General features: G+C 47.5%; 1 protein-coding gene across 4 annotated transcripts in view; it reads left to right on the top strand.

The window, feature by feature from the left end:
- LOC142248924 (phosphoglucomutase-1) overlaps positions 1-23,348 on the top strand; it is a 119,099-nt gene that overhangs the window by 47,432 nt on the left and 48,319 nt on the right. For 2 of the 4 annotated variants that reach the window (XM_075320355.1, XM_075320353.1), the window contains 4 exons: positions 2,004-2,152; positions 2,388-2,597; positions 4,898-5,005; positions 6,863-9,104. The exons of 1 other annotated variant lie outside the window; for it this stretch is intronic. In XM_075320355.1, coding sequence (XP_075176470.1) covers positions 2,004-2,152; positions 2,388-2,597; positions 4,898-5,005; positions 6,863-6,937 — 542 coding nt within the window. In that variant the 3' untranslated portion in view covers positions 6,938-9,104. Of the gene's footprint in view, positions 1-2,003; positions 2,153-2,387; positions 2,598-4,897; positions 5,006-6,862; positions 9,105-17,660; positions 18,049-23,348 lie in introns of those variants that run through there. One more of the 4 variants, XM_075320354.1, reaches the window with a different exon arrangement.

Below are 23,348 nucleotides of genomic sequence, written 5' to 3'. Positions count from 1 at the left end.
GGAATTTTAGAAGCTGGAATTTTTTTCCTCGTTTCAAAAAGCTAAAACCTCGTCCAGGATGGGAATTATGGATTATGTTTAGTGTTGAGCGGACCCGGATCCGCAAAATCCGGATTCCCGCGGTTTGAGCGGCAGATCCGAGTCCGACCCGGGATTCCGGAGGCACGATCCGGATCCGTTTTTTTTTTTTTCCTCTCTCCTCTCTCCTCTCTCCTTTTCTTCTCTCCTCATAGACATGTATTGGTCGGATTCCGGATCGGATCTCGGCCTTCCGTAGCAACCCGACATGGATCCTCCGGACCCAGATTACTAGCGATCCGCTCAACTCTAATTATGTCACATCGCATTAGTGCTGAATTTACTCATAAATATGAGATTACTACATTACTTCATGTTTTCATCAAATTATGTAAACCCACCTGTACAACAAGGCTTACCCTACATATCCTGTACTTATCCTGTGTTACCTCTTTTATTATACTCCAGAGCTGCACTCACTATTCTGCTGGTGCAGTCACTGTGTGCATACATTACATTACTTATCCTGTACTGATCCTGAGTTACATCCTGTATTATACTCCAGAGCTGCACTCACTATTCTGCTGGTGCAGTCACTGTGTGCATACATTACATTACTGATCCTGTACTGATCCTGTGTTACCTCCTGTATTATACTCCAGAGCTGCACTCACTATTCTGCTGGTGGAGTCACTGTACATACATTACATTACTTATCCTGTACTGATCCTGAGTTACCTCCTGTATTATACTCCAGAGCTGCACTCACTATTCTGCTGGTGGAGTCACTGTATACATACATTACATTACTTATCCTGTACTGATCCTGAGTTACCTCCTGTATTACACTCCAGAGCTGCACTCACTATTCTGCTGGTGGAGTCACTGTATACATACATTACATTACTTATCCTGTACTGATCCTGAGTTACATCCTGTAATATACTCCAGAGTCCAAATTGCAAGTGCAGCTCTGGAGTATAATACAGGAGGTAACTCAGGATCAGTAATGTATGTACACAGTGACTGCACCAGCAGAATAGTGAGTGCAGCTCTGGAGTACAATACAGGAGGTAACTCAGGATCAGTAATGTATGTACACAGTGACTGCACCAGCAGAATAGTGAGTGCAGCTCTGGAGTATAATACAGGAGGTAACTCAGGATCAGTAATGTATGTACACAGTGACTGCACCAGCAGAATAGTGAGTGCAGCTCTGGAGTATAATACAGGAGGTAACTCAGGATCAGTAATGTATGTACACAGTGACTACACCAGCAGAATAGTGAGTGCAGCTCTGGAGTACAATACAGGAGGTAACTCAGGATCAGTGCAGGATAAATAATATAATGTATGTACACAGTGACTGCACCAGCAGAATAGTGAGTGCAGCTCTGGAGTACAATACAGGAGGTAACTCAGGATCAGTGCAGGATAAATAATATAATGTATGTACACAGTGACTCCACCAGCAGAATAGTGAGTGCAGCTCTGGAGTACAATACAGGAGGTAACTCAGGATCAGTAATGTAATGCATGTACACAGTGACTGCACCAGCAGAATAGTGAGTGCAGCTCTGGAGTATAATACAGGAGGCAACTCAGGATCAGTAATGTAATGCATGTACACAGTGACTGCACCAGCAGAATAGTGAGTGCAGCTCTGGAGTATAATAGAGGATGTAACTCAGGATCATTACAGGATCAGTAATGTAATGTATGTACACAGTGACTGCACCAGCAGAATAGTGAGTTCAGATCTGGAGTATAATACAGGATGTAACTCAGGATCAGTACAGGATAAGTAATGTAATGTATGTACACAGTGACTGCACCAGCAGAATAGCGAGTGCAGCTCTGGAGTATAATACAGGATGTAACTCAGGATCAGTAAAGGATAAGTAATGTATGTACACAGTGACTGCACCAGCAGAATAGTGAGTTCAGATCTGGAGTATAATGTTTCTATGTTTATATTATAACAGAGAACTTTGAAACAAAGAAGAATGAGTTAACAAGAAAAGGTTTTTTGGATCTCAATCTAATGGAGGCCAATGACCGAGAGGGAGACCCCAGTGACTTGTGGGTAACACTCCAATCCATGGGCTATAACAAAGCACTGGAGATGACAGAGGTAATATTCTGCATGTGACCAGTCCTTTAATCCGACATCCTATAATCCACTATGCAGTGATCACATTTCTGAGCAGCAAGAACCAAGTAGGAAAGTCCAATGGCTAATGACAAGCGCATAGTATCAGATACTGGATGTGAGACCGGCCGTTCTCCATATCTCCACATTGCTTTTATGTATGTACTGTGTGTGTACTATGTATGTATACGTATGGCGGTTATATCTTATTCTGCAGGCCTGTCCGTTTGTCATTGACGTTTATGCTGAGAAGAGTAAACCGAAGCTGAAGGCGGTGAGCCTGGAGTCCAGCAGCCGCCTGCTGCAGAAGCTGCTCTGCAGGTCCGTGCTGCTGAAAGGGGATGCGAAGCCCATGGATGGATGTGAACAAGTCGTGGTCTACACCTATAAGAACGACACACGCATCACGTCTGTTATCGAGAATAAGGTGGGTAAAAGCTGAGTGGTTACCATAGACACGGCCGCCGCTGATCCATCGTCGGGATCATGATCGACTTCCGCAGGCAGAGAATATCCCAGTAATACGTCACCACGCTCTTTTCACCACTTATACGTCTTATAACATATTATTACATCAGGATGATGGCACTGCCACTGTGCTCACTGAATCATCGGAAGGAGGGCGGCCGTAATACTCTGCTGCACTCCACCGGGAGAGAAGTAAACTCAGGTCCCAGATAATCGCCGGAAACCAGAGTAATGTCCCAAAGTCTGTCAATTGTAATTACCAGCCTTTATTTCTATGCCCAGACTGAAAAGTCTGGTTTGCAGATGGACACAAGTATAGTGTAATTATTATTATTATTATTATTATTATTATTATTATTATTATTATTATATATTTAATTTTGATTTTAATACTGAATAATAATTTTCTATTTTTGTATTATTATTATTATTATTATTATTAATAATGTAATACAAAAAATATAAAATTATTATTCAGTATTAAAATAATAATTAAAGATTATTATTATGATTAATATTTAATTTTGGTTTTAATACTGAATAATAATTTTCTATTTTTGTATTATTATTATTATTATTAATGTAATACAAAAAATATAAAATTATTATTCAGTATTAAAATAATAATTAAAGATTATTATTATGATTAATATTTAATTTTGGTTTTAATACTGAATAATAATTTTCTATTTTTGTATTATTATTATTATTAATGCAATACAAAAAAATATAAAATTATTATTCAGTATTAAAATAATTATTAAAGCTTATTATTATTATTATTTAATAATAATTATTTTTAAAATGGTATAGAAAAATAGGAATCACATACACCATTTTTTTTGTTAAATAAAATATATTATATAGTTGATAACATAACCCCCCCTACACATTTGGTCACAGCATTTTTATTTGTCACATCCCACCCCAAATCAAATTAAAGGGATATTCCAATGTCAACCACGAAATGGGAATTAAGAAAAAGACTGATGGCACGTCCTAACTTTCTAATGTGAACAGGTGCAAACTGAATATGAAACATAGTAACAAAAAGGAGACAGCTGCACTCTGTAGTGCTAAGATATATGTAACAATGAATATGGGAATATAGACATGCATTATTTTTTTTTAAATCAGATCGTTTTTATTAAACATTGGTACAAAACAGAGAAATGATCATTGCATAACAAATACACATTTTCATAGTAAGTTAAACATCATCATATTATGCAGAGCTATATAATTACTCCTCATACACATTTATGATAGTATTTTGATTTTCTATAAACTAACCAGTTAAACTACTTAACATAGACATGCATTATTGATATGAAAAACGTATAAAATGAGATACTTAGCACACAAAAATTGCCAGTTTTATGTGAGCCCAACAGCCAGCGGCAAGGCCACCTCTTTTTCTTGGGTCCCTATCAAACTAATGCCTCTCTTTGGGTTAAAAAACCTACAATTTATGGATGGATAGGAACCTGCAAATGCAGAAGTATACTAGCCTAAGGCTGAAGAGCAGGAGCTCAATCAGAAGGCATAACTCTGTAATCTAAGTATAAGACTGATGACACTTCCCACCTTTCTAATGTGAACAGGTGCAAACTGAACATGAAACATAGTAACAAAAAAAAAGACAGTTGTAGTTTGTAGCACAAAGATATTTAAACAATGAATATGGGAATATAGACATGCATTACTGCTATGGAAAACATGAAAAAATTAGATACTTAGCACACAAAAATGGCCAGTTTTATATGAGCCCAACAGCCAATGCCAAGGTGACCTCTTATTGTTGGGCTCACATATAACTGGCCATTTTTGTGTGCGAAGTGTCTCATTTTTTACATGTTTTTCATAGCAGTAATGCTTGTCTATATCCCCATATTCATTGTCACACATATCTTAGCTCTGCAGAGTGCAGCTGTCTCTTTTTTTGTAACCATGAAATGGGAGTTGCTATCTAATTGCGGCATCTTCAGCCACGTCGGCGGTGCTATGTACTGCACTTCCCACAGAATTTACACAGAATTTCCCTCTTGTAATAAAAATGAAATACTAAGATGTATTGCCCATAAATTGTAAATTACAAGATCTGTGATGCAGAAATACAAAAGTTATGAGAAATGGGGTTCTGAAGGGTGAAAAGATATGCCGGCTGCTGAGGTCCAGGTGATATTGTTGGGATTATTACTATGAGTGATTGTCCTCGGATCGGTCTTACACGCGGTGACTCTGCTTTTTTGTTCTCAGTTCGATAAGAAGATTGTGGTGCAGGTGAATAACGATCAGAGCAAGAACAGTGTCAGCAGCCGAGGAATGAGCGTGTTTGCTGTAGAAGTGCCAGGAAAGTCCACCTCGGTAAGACACTCCTTGTCTGGTGCTGGCACCGGCGCTGCCTGCCTGTACGGGCAATCCCTGCCTGCTGCATTGTGCATTGAATGGAGACGCTGCTTTGTGCGCTCACCTCAGTCTTTTGTGCAGGTTTGGCATCTAGGAGTATTCCAGTTTTGGGGTGAGTAAATAGATTTTGCTGTGTCCCCCCTGGCGGCAAATCCAGGGCGGTGTTCACCTCTGCGCCAGCACTTCACTTCTCCTCCGACAATCCTCTGCCCGGAGCCTTGTAAGCACAGGGGGTGCCCGGGGTGCTGGGCACAGGATCGTCGGAGGAACAAACTCAACTCCAGTCCTGGGCAGAGAAAAGATTGTTGCTCAGCTCCAATAATGACGATTCAGACAATTTTCCAATAAACTTCCTTTGCAATTGTCAAGATCTTTGCTGAAAAATAAAATACAATACAAAATAAAATAAATAAATAATAATAAATAAATAATGTATTTTATTTTATTTATTAATTATTTATTATTATTATTTATTTATTATTATTATTTTTTATTTTATTTTGTATTTTATTTTATTTAATTTAAATTCCTGTGCTGGATGGGATCATTCGACTTTACACTGATCCAGGCCCCCGGAGCTTTGTATCGTGGGGGTCCTCCGCATCCTCATCCCTATAACCTTCAGGAATTTAGCTGAACGGCGGACCCCTCCTCTCCCAGCGGACAGAACTAATCATAACCATATTACCTGAAGTATTCACGGTACTGGTCTTACTGGTCTGTGTTCTGTGCTGCTGGGATTTCAGGAGAAAAAGCCATAAATTATTCATTTAATAATTATTATTACTCATGTTATAGATTATGTAACGGGGCGAGGAATGTCCTCTCCTCTGACCCTCCGCTAAAGCCCTTGGTTTAAAGTAGGAGGCGAGAAAGCAGAGACCTGGTACTGTGATAGTGCCCACTCAACACTAGTTACCAGTACTGAGCACCCGCGCATGGTAGTGCCCGCTCATCACTAGTTACGAGTACAGAGCACCTGAGCATGGTAGTGCCCGCTCATCACTAGTTACCAGTACTGAGCACCCGAGCATGATAGTGCCCGCTCATCACTAGTTACCAGTACTGAGCACCCGAGCATGGTAGTGCCCGCTCATCACTAGTTACGAGTACTGAGCACCCGAGCATGGTAGTGCCCGCTCATCACTAGTTACGAGTACTGAGCACCCGAGCATGGTAGTGCCCGCTCATCACTAGTTAGGAGTACTGAGCACCCGAGCATGGTAGTGCCCGCTCATCACTAGTTACCAGTACTGAGCACCCGAGCATGGTAGTGCCCGCTCATCACTAGTTACGAGTACTGACCACCCGAGCATGGTAGTGCCCGCTCATCACTAGTTACGAGTACTGAGCACCCGAGCATGGTAGTGCCCGCTCATCACTAGTTACGAGTACTGAGCACCCGAGCATGGTAGTGCCCGCTCATCACTAGTTACGAGTACTGAGCACCTGAGCATGGTAGTGCCCGCTCATCACTAGTTACGAGTACTGAGCACCCGAGCATGGTAGTGCCCGCTCATCACTAGTTACGAGTACTGACCACCCGAGCATGGTAGTGATACTCATTACTAATTCTCAGTGAGCTCATTCTGCAACACGGAGGCTGTAGAAAAAAAAACGGTGCCAGATTCTTACCGAAATCCAATTGCAAAAATTATTTGTAGCCCCAAAACTATGCATCTAAGTAAGAAAAAAGTGTCCCTAATGGTGGACAAACCCTTTACCTTAGAAATATGCATGTTGCTGCTCTCCTGTGATATCACACAGGGCTGGGGGAATCCGGGTGAACTAATGGAGCCGTCTTTCTGTCCGCAGGTATCTCAGCACGTCATGGCGGTGAATGAGAAGCTGGAGTGGCTGTATCACTGTGTGCACAACGTCCTCCCGTGAAGCCGAGCACAAGGCGGAGGTCACCGGCTTCATTTTTATGAGAAAATTTTATAAATAATATTTTTTGTGCCAAAGATTTTCAATCAATAAGAAAGTGCCAAATTTTCCTAATATTGTATTATCACGTGTTTATTGTGTCAGAATCACAGCGGCCAGGTATGGAGAAGAGGGAAAAGTGACCAAACCAGCCACGAAAGCCCACGTACTCCAGCCACATTATAACAGTGGCCACAGTGGACATGTAGAGAGATCAAAAGTGCCCCAGTTTTTGGTGATCAGTACTGGAATGACCCCTTCTTTCCAAATAGTGAGCAGGAAGGCACAAATGCGGGTCTGAGGCACAGGAAAGGCTGCGGACTGTGCCCCGAGCAGCGGCACGCAGCATGTCACAAGCAGGATCGACAGCTAAAATGTTTTGCACACTATAATTGTTTTCCCATGGCAGAGGATATATACCCTATACTGGATTCGCCATACATCTCAGCTCATACTTAAAGGGGTTCTCCAAAAATTTAATAAAATAGCCCCCATCACATAATAATTTAAACGGCAACCCTTCCAAGTCACATGTCAACACTCTCTGCCATCTGAAGAAACACAGCTCTCAAGACTCGTGTCCCAACTGACAGAGGAGCTGTATGGAATTAATAGGTACCGGTGAGCTGAGGAGAAGGGCTGTAACAGGAGAAGACTGACTGAGCACAGGGGCTGAAGGTGGAGAAACATATCCTTTTTGCACAGTCATCCAAGGAGAAGATTTATTTCTTCTCCTGTCTCAGCTCACCCATACGAGCATTTACCATACAGCTTGTCTTGACAGTTGGGACACAGGTCTCCTGGGCTGTGCTTCTTCAGGCTGCAGCCAGTCCTGACAAAGAACTAGGACAAGCTGCCGTTTGAATTATGTGACGGGAGCCAATTCATTACATTCTTGAAGAATCCTTTTAGTCTGAGATCACTATCGGACAAGCATTCATGGAAAGAGTAAACTCCGCCACCAGATCGGGTGCTGAAATTAGAATCTCCAGATCCTCATCTGTCCAGGGACACTAGCAAGGCCCTCATACACATCGGATGGCCCTGCCCTAATTTGGACGACTTCCATATGAATAGTATGGGGGGTTTAAATTGTTCTGTTGCTGGATCTCTATAACGGAGACCACCAACAGGCCAGATGTCCTCAGAGTTGAGTTCTGCAGTCCTAACACCCCCCGAAAGACATTTAGGCAATGCATATATATGTACATGTTGTATCCTTCGCCATCATGTCTTACTCACTTCTGGTCAGATCTCACATCAGGAGACTAGGCTCTAGTCATAATTCAGACCATTTTTACATGGTACAGATAATATTTATTTTATTAATTAAAACAAGTTACTGATGCAGATTCTTTTTTTTTTTTTTTTTTTATTTACTTATTTTAAACTTTTTTTTTTTTTATTTCTATTCAGAGATTTGCTTTACAGCCGCCACACGAACCTTAGGAAGCAACATTCATTAACTTCTACAGGAGAGCATAGTAGGCACGTTCTATGAGCTGTGCAGGGAGGGGGAGTGAGTGAGCTTTGGCCGTCAATATTGCCTAATAATATAGTCAAGACAAAGTAAAAATGAAAAATGTTTTAAAATATGTTTAATATATACAGTATATACAGTGGGGGGGGGGGAGTATTTAGTTGCATCCAAAAAACACCATACCTACTGTGAAGCATGCGGGTGGCAACATTATGCTTTGGCGCTGTTTTAGGATGACTGATCTATGTACATGAAAGAATGAATGGGGCCATGTATCGTGAGATCTTCAGTGCAAATCTCCTTCCATCAGCAAGGGCATTGAGGATGAAACGTGACTGGGTCTTTCAGCATGATAATGATCCCAAGCACACCACCAGGGCAATGCAGGAGTGGCTTCGTAAGAAGCATATGAAGGTCGTGACGTGGCCTAGCCAGTCTCCAGATCTCAACCCCATAGAAAACCTTTGAAGGGAGTTGAAAGTCCGTGTTGACCAGCGACAGGCCCAAAACATCACTGCTCTAGAGGAGATCTGCATGGAGGAATGGGCAATATACCACCAACAGTGTGTGCCAACTTTGTGAAGATAGACAATGTTTCACCTCTGTCATTGCCAACAAAGATATACAGTGTGTCCACCCATATCCTGTCCACCGCCATTAACTTGAGAACAGCGGCAGCTATAGGCATAGAAGTGATGTCTAGGTATAGTAAAGTAGCCATGCGCTACGCAATGAAACCACCTATAGCGCCACCTGGTGGAAAACAACGTAGTTAGCATTTTTATTTCGAAAACAACGAGATAGAGAAAAAAAGTAAATTAAAAAATTGTAGGGCATCATCAATTCAATACGAATCGACACCTTGCATACAGAAATGCTATGATATGAAACCCATGACCCCCCCCCCCCCCCAAACTTTGAATGTTGGTCACGCATACGGCGCTCATTTAACTTTGATGCTCAAAGTGGCCCCCGTCAGCTGCAATGCACATCTGGACTCTGCACAGCATACTGTATCCTGCTGCACGCTGTGCAATATGGTAGGTGACACGTTTGCACAAGCATCTGTGATACGTCGTTGTAGGTCCTGCAACATTGGTGGAGGGGTCGCATACACCTGCTGTTTGATGTGACCTCACAGAAAGAAGTCCAGTGGGGTCAGGTCAGGAGAGCGTGGAGGCCACTCCATGCAGCCACCATACCCAATGACTTGTAGGAAGGTCTCCATGAGGTATCTCTTCACGTCCGCAGCCTTGTGAGTTTTGCACGTTCTAATCATAGCATTTCTGTATGCAAGGTGTCGATTCGTATTGAATTGATAATGCCCTACAACTTTGTAATTCACTTTTTTTCTCTATCTCGTTCCGTTTTCGAGATAAAAATGCTAACTCCGTTGTTTTCCACCAGGTGGCGCTATAGGTGGTTTCATTGCGTAGCGCATGGCTACTTTACTATACCTAGACGCCACTTCTATGCCTGTAGCTGGCGCCGTTCTCAAGTTAATGGCAGTGGACAGGATATGGGGGGACACACTGTATAACAAAATATTGAGATGAACTTTTGTTATTGACCAAATACTTCATTTCCACCATAATTTGCAAAAATAAATCTTGCCAAATCAGACGCGGTGATTTTCTGGATTTGTTTTCTCCTTCTGTCTCTCACAGTTGTGGTCACCTATGATGTCAATTACAGGCCGACCTCATCTATCATATAAGTGGGAGAACTTTCACAATTGGTGGCGGACTAAATACTTTTTCCCTCCACTGTATTAGGGTACGTGCTCCCGATGAGGACTCACTGCGTCCTGGGTGCGGCGGGTCCTGTCCTGCGGGGGCTCGAGACTCCACCGCACGAGATCGCAGCTGCTTGTACCCACAATCAGTTTTCAGTGTGCTGTGGTCTCGCGCTTGTGTTCTCCCTACGGAGGATGCATGCGACTCCACAGCAAAAAAGTGACATGCTTTTGCCTTAGAAAGCCGCACCGCATGCCAGTTTTTGCTGCGGGCTGCACACACAGTGGGCAGGAGATTTCTATAAATCCCATCCACTGTGCTTGTACTGCACAACGCAGCATTTTGGACGCAGCGAAAACATGCTACATCCAAAACGCTGCATACACTGATCGTGGGCACGCAGACTTTCATGGGTAGCGGGATTTTTTTTTATGAGCTTCTGAATTTTTTTTCACCACTTTAAATAAATGAAAAGAAAAAAAGTATAAAAGTTTGCTATCGCCGTAATTGGGCCGACCTGAAATACTACAGAGAATCTCCAGAACGGCCTCCCCCCTCCTAGATATGGACAAGGGTCTTTTTAGGAAATTCCACCCCTTTCTGTAAGCACTTGCCTTGTCCAGCAGAGGGAGCGCTGATACATTTACGCATAGGCAGAAAGTGGAGTACAGAGCCCCGGAGTGCGGAAATCCAGGTGCGACTGGCAGAGAAGGGGTGAATTATGGGCAAAACCCCCCAATTTTGACCCTTTTGATGCCAGTGACATGCCCGGGCTGCTATATGTCCCTGCAGCTTTAATGAGGCAGTGAAGTGACTCTGATCCCTGCTGTAATTCGGGGCTCGATCATTAGGATTCACAAGGTGGGGAACGTTTGGTTAAACCCATATTATTTTTGTAACCTTCTATAAGGTCACAGCCGGCAGGACCGCAGCTATTTTTGCCGGCGGTGACCTCTGCTCTCCGTGTGTAACAGTATCCGCTCCGATAAATGTCAGCTGTGCAGGAGAATCTGACCGGATCACGATGAGGTCTCACACGTCTCTGCAGCCCATGGAGTCCTCTATAAATTAGAGATATTGCAGGGCACAGCACATTTCAATTATTTGTAAAGGTAACAGCCTCCGCCGCTCCAAAAAGGTTAGGAACTGGACGGATTGTCATCAGGACAATCACATTAACAGATACAGTCAGATGGTTATGTGATTGTCCTGATGAAGGAGTGATTATAATCCGAAACGCGATGACATTAAATCACAATCCAGGATCAATTTATCGCTGGCTTCATTCTTCATCGGCAGCGCGGATTAACCCCTTCCTTCCAGTTTCCAGTTTATATACCGTGAGGCTGCTGCAGCCGATTTCCGCCTTTACAGTGGTTGTGACAATCACAGCACATCAGATGAGCAAGATACCTACCCTTTACAATTGTCTCTACCTGCATAAGACCCTATTTGTGCTTATTGTCTTTCCAATTTCATTACCGTATTGTCATGATGACTTTGGGATAGCTGGGTACCGGGGCACCTAAGCTGACCCACAAGCTAGGGGTCCCTATACTATCCCTAACCTTAGGAATACCCCTGATGGTGGAGAGGTCTGAGTCTCCTTCCTGGCCCTGCTCCTGACCAGTTCTGATCTAATTCCCCCTTCCCTCAGGGAGGGACAGGACAGGAGTGAGATGAAACCCACAGATAAAGACAGACAAGGGAAAGCCAAAACTCTGTCACACAGCACACACACGCAAAGGAAAAGACAGAAAGAGATTCAGGAGGAAAAACAAGAGCAGGAAGGAAGTAAAAAAACATCAGGGGTAAGCTCCACAACTGCACTTAGCAATGAGCATAACTTTTACCAATAAATCTGGGACACCACACCTCACAGACCTACATAGACAAACTATAACTGGCATGGATGGAAGGATTAAACCAGCATAAATAGGAGGGGAGCAGATGTGATAGGACTCCCCACAACATATGACCAAAAGAGCCTGCAGACCAGCAGAGATTAACTCTTGTTAACCTGCCTATAAATCAGCACACAGCAGGTCAACGCCCGAGTCTGCCTGTGTTGACCCCAGACACCAAAGAAACCATCGGGCAGAGTGTCAGAATTTTGCAATCTGTACAGAGTCCAATGCCACCAGGACAGTCAGCTAAATTTGTGCAAAACCCTGTGACTTTTATACCAAAAGGTTGTGTCGGCAGCATAGGTTGTAGAGTCGTGCCGTTAGTAACGGGGAGACCCACATGAAAAGTTGGAGGAACTATGACACCTAAGGAAAATTTGGTTGCAAGCATCATAAATGTAGCATTGGGCTTGAGCGCCATGATCACATCGGTATGCAAAATTTGGGTTTATGAACATTTTTTTCAAATCCAATGATTGATTCTTAGGTTTTCTTATTCCCTGATTAAAAAAAACCCAAACAAAACACTTCTGTTTTTAACCTTCTCGTATGTATTTTGCACAAAACTCACGTGAAATTACGTACAAGCGAGAAAAACAAGAAACATCTTTATTGTAACCAAAAATGTGCCCAATATTATATATAACAATGTAGTGAACATTCATTCTGCAACTTTCTTGGAAATTAATTCTTGCACCTTTTCCTTTTCTCTTGATCCTTTTGGTAGAAAAGTCACCTCTAAGGCTCCTTTCACATTGCGTTTTACCTTCCGCTCACAGGTCCCGTTGTAGCATCCGTCCGAACCGCCCCTCCCCCACTCTGCCAAGCGTGTTCCAGACGCATGCACCCGGCAGGGCCATTCACTGCTATGGAGCGCACTGCGTTAGCGTGTGCTCTGTTTTGTGTACATATACGTTTCTGCAGACGGACACCCGAACGTAGGTGGGCTACGTTCGGGTGTCCGTCTGCAGAAACGTATATGTGCACAAAATGGCACAAAACAGAGCACACGCTAACGCAGTGCGCTCCATAGCAGTGAATGGCCCTGCCGGGTGCATGCGTCTGGAACACGCTTGGCAGAGTGGGGGAGGGGCGGTTCGGACGGATGCTACGACGGGACCTGTGAGCGGAAGGTAAAACGCAATGTGAAAGGAGCCTTATTTTTCAAATAAATGTCCCCTCGCAGACCTTTGTATCAATGCAGGTATGCCGAGAAGCTGACATCACTGCAGCAAACTGTACAGCGGGCACAATGTAATCAGGGGGTAACGTCCTCCATTCATGAAACCCAGACTCCTCGATTAGACACCGGATAGAGCAGTGTGATCCGTCACTGCACAGAATATGTGTCCTCCAGAATCCAGAGGTGACGGCTTTACACCGCTCCATCCAAATCTCTGCATTGTGCTTGGTCATGCACGGCTCTGCATTGTGCTTGGTGATGTACGGCTCGGCGTTGTGCTTGGTGATGTACGGCTCTGCATTGTGCTTGATGATGCACGGCTCAGCATTGTGCTTGGTGATGTATGGCTCGGCATTGGGCTTGGTGATGTACGGCTCGGCATTGTGCTTGGTGATGTACGGCTCGGCATTGTGTTTGGTGATGTGCGGCTCGTCATTGTGCTTGGTGATGTACGGCTCGGCATTGTGCTTGGTGATGTATGGCTGAGCATTGTGCTTGGTGATGTACGGCTCGGCATTGTGCTTGGTGATGCACGGCTCGGCATTGTGCTTGCTGATGTACGGCTTGGCATTGTGCTTGGTGATGTACAGCTCGGCATTGTGCTTGGTGATGTACGGCTCGACATTGTGCTTGGTGATGTACGACTCGACATTGTGCTTGATGATGTACGGCTCGGCATTGTGCTTGGTGTTGTACGGCTCAGAATTGTGCTTGGTGATGTACGGCTCGGCATTGTGCTTGGTGATGTACGGCTCGGCATTGTGCTTGGTGATGTACGGCTCGGCATTGTGCTTGGTGTTGTATGGCTCGGCATTGTGCTTGGTGATGCACGGCTCGGCATTGTGCTTGGTGATGCACGGCTCGGCATTGTGCTTGGTGATGCACGGCTCAGCATCGTGCTTGGTGATGCACGCCTCGGCATCGTGCTTGGTGATGTACGACTACAGCTGCTCGGCCATGAAGCTCCTGGGGGGCGCAGTGCTTGTGCTGATGTTACCAGAGGTCTGGACTCTGCTTTTCTGCCCTCTGCTCCAGAGCACTCGGTCCCCCACTCTGTAACATTACGGGGTCTCCACTCGGGGGCTGAGCTGCTGTAGTTTCTTCCACTTTTCAATAATATCACTCAGTGTCTCAGATTTGAGCCGGCAGCCTCTTGTGCTGTGGTCTGTTTCCCTTTCCGCTCAGTCATGTTTGGATTCTGTCCTGGTTCTGAACACTTTGTCTCTGTGTGGACACTTTGTGTGTTCATCGCCTGACTGAGAACAAGTGTTTCCTATGATGTGATTTAGTCTGCTCTATCACCGGTGGCTGTAACTAAAGTTAAACCGGGCTTCCTTTTCACCGAAAGAGTTGTTGTTGGTAACTGCATACCCTTACTGCCGATTGGATTGTGGTGATTTTTATATACGGCAATAAAGGCTATATTTTAAAGGGAACCTGTCAGGTCCAATATGCACACAGATCCACGTGCAGTTCTAGGTGCATATTGCTAATCCCGGCCTAACTATCCCTGTATACACTAGCATAGATAAAGGGATCTATAGAAAAAGTATTTCTAAAGATCTTTTTCCATATGCTAATGAGCGCAGGGACTAGTCCCCTGGGCGTTAGTTCCCAGGCCAGTCGCCCCCATTAGCATGTTAGTACATCCCTGTGGGTCCCTGTGGGCGTGCTAACCTGCTAATGAATGTGCAGCGGCAGAGGATGATCTCACTCACCTCTCCGCCGCCATCGCATGCGGGATTTCGGCTCAGTGCACATGACCCCGGAGTTTGGGTCATGCTCACTATTTCAGTTTGAAGCCAGGACACGTACACCCGGCTTCATAGTGCACATGACCGAAACTCCAGCGTCATGCGCACTGAGCCGAAATCCCCTGTCGGATGCGATGTGTGCGGCTCATATACCCAGACGAGTTTTAGACTCCTGCTGTATTATATACCTCCTTTATGTCTAGTGTATACACAGCCCAATCTTAGAGTATATTTCTCCTTTAAGTCCCCTGTACTCAGCCTTATCATGCAGTATATCTCGCCACTCAACCCTTATATACAGTCCATTCTGCAGTACATTTCTCCACTCAGACCCTGTATATAGAGCCCCCTCCTGCAGTATTACTCTCCTTTGTGTCTCCTCTATAAACAGCTCATCTTGTAGCGTATCACTTAATGTCACCTCTATATACAGCCCCATGCTGCAGTATGATGAGCCCGATGCTGAGTCTTCTCTCAGCTCTCTGTATACAGCCCCATCCTGCAGTATATCTGTAACGCCTGCCTGGATCCACAGACTCAGACGGCTGTAATGGACAGGATAGAGGGAAGCCACTCACCAAGCAGGACCCCCAGAACCCTGAAACCCTTTAACCCCTATACAGGGATTTGGAATTAGACAGGGCCCTGGAGATCACTACCTGTGGAAGGCTGCAGTCCGATGAGAGTAGTCGTCAGGCAGGGTCAAACCAGGAATAGCAGAACAGGGACAGAATCGGCAGGCAAGGACATAATCAGAAAACGTAGCAGAGGTCAAATCTGGATCGGGCTGCGAGGTACAAAAACAGCAGGCAGAAGGGTAGTCAGGAAACACGCAGAAGTCAGCACACAGGAATCACAAAACAGAATAGGGCGGATCAGGAGCCAGGAAATCAGAACTATCTCTGGCAGTGGTCATGTTACAGGAGGGGGAATAAGAAGGGTGTGGTGTCTTCCCATTGGCTGTAGCTGTATGATGGTAACTTCAGCTGGAAGACACACGCCACCTACAGTTAGCCAGTGGTACTGCGGATCCCAAAATAACCCAGCCCAGTGGATGATCGGAGCCTGCGCCCACCGCTGGCATCGACTCCTCTGCCATCACCACCACCATCCACGGCAGGAACACGGCGTCGTCTGGCAATCGGAGCAGAAGTCGCAGGAGCGGACTCCAGTCGTGACGTAACAATATCTCTACTCTCAGCTCTCTGTATACAGCCCCATCCTGCAGTATATCTCTTCTCTCAGCTCCCTGTATACAGCCTCTTCTGCAGCATATCTCTCCTCTCAAACCCGTGTATACATCCCCTCCTGCAGCATATCTCTCCTCTCAGGTCCGTGTATACATCCCCTCCTGCAGCATATCTCTCCTCTCAGGTCCGTGTATACATCCCCTCCTGCAGCATATCTCTCCTCTCAGGTCCGTGTATACATCCCCTCCTGCAGCATATCTCTCCTCTCACGTCCGTGTATACAGCCCCTCCTGCAGCATGTCTCTCCTCTCTTACCCTGTATACAGCCCCTCCAGCAGCATATTTCTCCTCTTAGACCCAGGTATACAGCCCCTCTAGCAGCATATTTCTTCTCTTAGACCCAGGTATACAGCCCCTCTAGCAGCATATTTCTCCTCTTAGACCCAGGTATACAGCCCCTCTAGCAGCATATTTCTTCTCTCAGACCTGTGTATACAGCCCCTCTAGCAGCATATCTCTTCTCTCAGACCTGTGTATACAGCCCCTCCTGCAGCCTGTCTCTCCTCTCTTACTCTGTATACAGCCCCTCCTGCAGCATATCTCTCCTCTCTTACCCTGTATACAGCCCCTCCAGCAGCATATTTCTCCTCTTAGACCCAGGTATACAGCCCCTCTAGCAGCATATTTCTTCTCTCAGACCTGTTTATACAGCCCCTCCTGCAGCCTGTCTCTCCTCTCTTACTCTGTATACAGCCCCTCCTGCAGCATGTCTCTCCTCTCTTACTCTGTATACAGCCCCTCCAGCAGCATATCACTCCTCTCAGCCCCTGCATAGAGCCCCATCCTGCAGCTTATTTCTCCTCATAGCTCCCTGTATATAAATTCTTGTGAGAAATACTAATGTATACATTTTGTTTAAATTGTCTCTCCAGGAAAGGAGACAAACTCTAGCGCAGCGCCACCTATTGGAAGTAGCGATCCTAAAAGTCAAATGTGGATTTTTAACAATCCTTTGCATATGACCTAGGCATTTTGTTTATAACTCTGCAGCTTTCCAGAAGCTACAGCTCTCAGCAGGAAATCACAGGGTTATAGTGAGAGATGCAGGGTTTTTTTTTAATGGCCAGGAACAAATGACCACAGGAACCAATCAGATTCCAGCTTTTATTTTATGAAAATGAAAGCAGTGAGATGATTGGTTACTAGAAGCTGTTGCCCTTAGCAACCGATCAGATTCCAAAAATGAAAGCAGTGAGATGATTGGTTGCTAAAGACTACAGCTATCAGCAACCAATTAAATTCCAGCTTTCACTGTATGAAAATGAAAGCAGCAAGCTGATTGGTTGCTGTGGGCAACAGCTGCCCGCTTCACTCGCACGTCTACACATACAGGAGGCGTGCGGACGTGATCCCTCAGTGGGCGGGGAGACGCCGCGGATTGGACGGTGAGGAGGGCTGGGCAGCCGCTCACTGACAGCTCCGACACCGGCCGCTGGTTGTCACTGGCCCCGGACCCTCCCCGTGCACGGAGCGGCCTGTGCAGACTCACTGGGCTCCGGCGCAGCCTCCTTCTAGCACAATGGTGAACATACAGGTAGTGAAGAGCAAGGCGTACCCGGACCAGAAGCCGGGCACCAGCGGCCTCCGGAAGAGGGTCACCGTGTTCCAGAACAGCCCGAACTACGCGCAGAACTTCATCCAGAGCATCATCTCCTGCACCGAGCCCGGGGAGCGGCAGGACGGGGCGCTGGTGGTCGGGGGAGACGGCCGCTTCTACAACGCCGAGGCGATACAGCTCATCATCCAGATCGCTGCGGCCAACGGGGTGAGTGCTGCAGATTGGGGAAGCAATGTGCTGCATATCCTAAAGGGGGGGAGCAATGTGCTGCAGATCCTGAAGAGGGGGGGGGAGCAATGTGCTGCAGATTCTGAAGAGGGGGGGGGAGCAATGTGCTGCAGATTCTGAAGAGGGGGGGGGAGCAATGTGCTGCAGATTCTGAAGAGGGGGGGGGGAGCAATGTGCTGCAGATCCTGAAGAGGGGGGGGAGCAATGTGCTGCAGATCCTGAAGAGGGGGGGGAGCAATGTGCTGCAGATCCTGAAGAGGGGGGGGGAGCAATGTGCTGCAGATCCTGAAGAGGGGGGGGGAGCAATGTGCTGCAGATCCTGAAGAGGGGGGGGGAGCAATGTGCTGCAGATCCTGAAGAGGGGGGGGAGCAATGTGCTGCAGATCCTGAAGAGGGGGGGGGAGCAATGTGCTGCAGATCCTGAAGAGGGGGGGGGAGCAATGTGCTGCAGATCCTGAAGAGGGGGGGGGAGCAATGTGCTGCAGATCCTGAAGAGGGGGGGGGAGCAATGTGCTGCAGATCCTGAAGAGGGGGGGGGAGCAATGTGCTGCAGATCCTGAAGAGGGGGGGGGAGCAATGTGCTGCAGATCCTGAAGAGGGGGGGGGAGCAATGTGCTGCAGATCCTGAAGAGGGGGGGGGAGCAATGTGCTGCAGATCCTGAAGAGGGGGGGGGAGCAATGTGCTGCAGATCCTGAAGAGGGGGGGGAGCAATGTGCTGCAGATCCTGAAGAGGGGGGGGGAGCAATGTGCTGCAGATCCTGAAGAGGGGGGGGGAGCAATGTGCTGCAGATCCTGAAGAGGGGGGGGGAGCAATGTGCTGCAGATCCTGAAGAGGGGGGGGGAGCAATGTGCTGCAGATCCTGAAGAGGGGGGGGAGCAATGTGCTGCAGATCCTGAAGAGGGGGGGGGAGCAATGTGCTGCAGATCCTGAAGAGGGGGGGGGAGCAATGTGCTGCAGATCCTGAAGAGGGGGGGGGAGCAATGTGCTGCAGATCCTGAAGAGGGGGGGGGAGCAATGTGCTGCAGATCCTGAAGAAGGGGGGGAGAGCAATGTGCTGCAGATCCTGAAGAAGGGGGGGAGAGCAATGTGCTGCAGATCCTGAAGAAGGGGGGGAGAGCAATGTGCTGCAGATCCTGAAGAAGGGGGGGGGAGCAATGCGCTGCAGATCCTGAAGAAGGGGGGGAGCAATGCGCTGCAGATCCTGAAGAAGGGGGGGGGGGGGGGGGGGGAACAATGCGCTGCAGATCCTGAAGGGGGGGGAGCAATGCGCTGCAGATCCTGAAGAAGGGGGGGGAGCTATGCGCTGCAGATCCTGAAGGGGGGGGGGGGAAGCAATGCGCTGCAGGCCGACAAGGGGGGGGAAGAGCGATGCGCTGCAGGCCGACAAGGGGGGGAAGAGCGATGCGCTGCAGGCCGACAAGGAGGGGGAAGAGCGATGCGCTGCAGGCCGACAAGGGAGGTGAGTGATGCGCTGCAGGCCGACAAGGGGGGGAGTGATGCGCTGCAGGCTGACGGGAAGGGGGGGGGGGGGAAGAGCGATTCGCTGCAGGCCATGGGGGGGAAGAGCGATTCGCTGCAGGCCGACGGGGGGGGGGGGGGAGAACAATGCGCTGCAGGCCGACGGGGGGGGGGTCGAGCGATGCGCTGCAGGCCGACAAGTGGGGGGAGCGATGCGCTGCAGGCCGACGGGGGGGGTGGATGAGCGATGCGCTGCAGGCCATGGGGGGGGGGGGTAAGTGATCCGCTGCAGAACATGGAGGGGGAGTGATGTGCTACAGACCTGGGGGTGAGTGATGTGCTGCAGGAGACAGTGGATGTAATGAGGGTACAGACAGTACCATGGAGGGAGGATGTGCTGTGATGGATTGTAATTTTCTAGACTGCAAATATTATGGGGCTGATAAGCTGTAGGTGAGTTTGTGTGGGGCGCGCTGGTCGATTAAGCCCTTCTTAGATGGAGGAAAAATCCCGCTATTGTTACAATCTGCGCCGTGCTCGCAGTGTGTTGGAGCTGCCAGTGATCGGAATCGTTTGATTTTCGCAGAACCAGATCTTTCAATTTTCTTAAAAATGATGGCTTGTCGGCATAAAATCTCACCGTGTAATAAGTCGCTGCCTCCTCGTCATAGAAACCTTTATGAACAACTAGGACTTTCCATCGACCGCAACAGTGAACTTTCTAGTGAACATTTGCTTGTGTAATAATGAGCTCGTACGCATGATAACTATTCGCTCGTTAATCGCTATCATTAAATATTTTACTGTCTGATAGGCCCTTTAGTGCTGGGGTGCAGGGGGCTGCGGGTCTGTTAGTGCTGGGGTGCAGGGGGCTGCGGGTCTGTTAGCGCTGGGGGGCAGCGGGTCTGTTAGTGCTGGGGTGCAGGGGGCTGCGGGTCTGTTAACGCTGGGGTGCAGGGGGCTGCGGGTCTGTTAGCGCTGGGGTGCAGGGGGCTGCGGGTCTGGGGGGATGTGGGTGGGGGGCCCTGGGTCAGTTGGTGCAAGGGGCAGTGGGTGGGTCAGCGCTGGGGGCTTCGGGTGGGTTAGTGCTGGAGTGCATCAGACCGTCATGCTGTAGGGACTGATGGCTCTAGAAGGCTTTGGAGCAGTAGGGACTGGAGTTCTCTGGTGTCTGCAGAGCAGCCTATAATGGGGTGCTGAGTACTGCAGATCCAGTGACATTAGGGTGCAACGTGCAGCAGGTCCGCTGATATTGGGTCTATAATTGTATTGCTGAGCCCTGTAGTACCCCAGCCCCTCCTGCCTGATGACGTTGATGTGACGGATCTGTATCTGCACTGTACGGAGCCCATAGAGATGCGTCTGCTGCAGGAACAGCTGATGATCTTGGTGTCACCTTGTGGATGGCATCATGTGACCTTTGACATTTAAAGTGACCTTGCAGGAATCCCGGCTGGAGTGTGGCTTTCAGCCGCCTGTGACTGTATGTCAGTGATAACCGCAGGCCTTTAAATAGAAACTCCATGGATGAGAAATGAATGAAACAACGTGGAAGTCGGTCATAAATGCGCCTAATACTGTTACTCCTGGTCCTCGGGAACCCACCCAGACATGGACGCCACAAAGCCCCCGAAGGAACATCCCCTAAGACGCTAACATTGCTCTGTTTGGCCTCCATTGATTGGCCTTGTTTTTATTTCCCAGCACATCCCACAGATAATCGATGAGATTGAGGTCTGGAGAGTCAGAGACAAGTCATTAGTTCCTAAAGAGCTGCTTCCATGAAGGGGATGGGGGGGCGGGGGTCTGTACCATTTTTAGGTAGGTGGTACATGTCACATCCACATGACAGGCCCATGCATGCTCCCTGTATAGACCGGAGGAAGGCAGCCATATTGACCTTGACCTCCTAGCTGGCGGAGGCAAACGCTCACTGATCTGATATTGCTGCCCTCTCCTAATTCTATGTCATCATCTTCCAAGACCTGGACAATCCCTTTAAGTGTTTCATGTATAACACTGTGACTTTGTGCACCATTGTTGACCTCGGAGTACAAAGGGTTGGCAAGTTGTTATTAAGATTTATTCACTTATACGAGCACCATTTATTCCATAGCACTTTACATACATCAGCAAGGAAGGAGCAGACACGAGGAGAACATACAGGCTCCTTGTAGATTTCCTTGGTGGGATTTGAACACAGGACCCCAGCACTGCCAGACTGCAGTGCCAACCACTGAGCCGCCCTAAGTTGTTCGAGTAGAGCAAAATGATTTGCAGGACCCAGTCCAGTGGTCTCGTCGCTTGCCCTTGGCCGCAGAACCAGAATCCAGCTAACTTCCTAATAACAGCTGGTAACCCCAGTGCCACTTCTGATTATTAGGCCCAGCACGATGTTGGGGTGAGTGCACACAATCACAGTTTGCAGCATTTTGGACACAGAGTGTTTCCACTGCTTCCAAAACGCTGCGTTGCACTGCTTCTTTTCTCCACAGCGTAAACTGACATACGGTGCAACTTTCCGAGCAGCAGCATGTCCATTTATGTCTCGCAGAGTAGACAGAGTCCGCAGCTTCTCAATCCTTGATTGTGGACACGGACCACTGTGGTCTCCTGCGGACAAGACCCTCGGCCCAGCAGGAGAAGACATGCTCCAGGTCCAGGACGCAGCATGTCCAGATCGTGGGCACGTACCCTTATGTTGCAATACACATGGTTAATCAGGATGTCGACAGTAGTACGAAGCTTGCAGGGCTCTAGTTCTCTGGTCAGAGACATAAACATGGCTGCTAGACCAGGACCTGCGTAACTCTCCAGCAGCGTCATCTGTCACTTCTGCTGGAGGTGCTCCGGCGTTTGCCCGGTCCTGGGAGGTGCTCCGGCGTTTGCCCGGTCCTGGGAGGTGCTCCGGCGTTTGCCCGGGCCTGGGAGGTGCTCCGGCGTTTGCCCGGGCCTGGGAGGTGCTCCGGCGTTTGCCCGGGCCTGGGAGGTGCTCCGGTGTCCGCACAGATGAGTGGTTTGGCTTTCAATGACTTCTTGATTCTGGTATACAGGGACACTTCTGCCAGCAGGGCACAGGTTTTCATCCATAATATCCTTTCCCAATAGTCTGTGTGGTCACATAGTAACAATGTAGAAAGATTTCACCATAATGTAACAATGTGCAGCTGATTCCACCGGGTGCGGATGTGACCGGCACTTGGTAAACTTCCTCCCTTTAGTACTTCACTTACATGGCCCCTATAATGGCTCCTTCAGCTTTGCAGGCAATGTACCAGTGCACTTGAGTGATTTTTGATACAATCCAATGGTCTGAAATTTAAAGGGGTACTCTAGGGAGATAAAAAAAAAAAATCCTCTACTGGCCTTTCCTTCATAAACTATAAAGATGCCCAGTGCAGTTCTGTATCCTCACAATACCTGTAATTCAGTGTGACGCTGGAGCTGCTGCTTCTCTCCTCTCCCCGGGATGTTACCTTACACATCAGCAGCCGCTCCCCACCATTAGTGAAAGCGAGCCCCCTGATACTAGCTGCTCCCCTCCCTGGGATATTACGTCATACATCAGATGCCGCTTCCCACCGTTGGTAACAGCGAGCCCCCTGATAATAGCTGCACCCCTGCAGTCGGAGTTTGAGGCACAGGGTGGTAGTGAATGGCAAAGTAGTCATACAGTTGGGTCCAGAAATATTTGGACAGTGACACAAGTTTTGTTATTTTAGCTGTTTACAAAAACATGTTCAGAAATACAATTCTATATATAATATGGGCTGAAAGTGCACACTCCCAGCTGCAATATGAGAGTTTTCACATCCAAAT

Source organism: Anomaloglossus baeobatrachus, chromosome 8 (genome assembly GCF_048569485.1).
Source record: "Anomaloglossus baeobatrachus isolate aAnoBae1 chromosome 8, aAnoBae1.hap1, whole genome shotgun sequence".
Taxonomy (NCBI): Eukaryota; Metazoa; Chordata; class Amphibia; order Anura; family Aromobatidae; genus Anomaloglossus; species Anomaloglossus baeobatrachus.
This window is presented reverse-complemented; position numbering and strand designations above follow the sequence as displayed.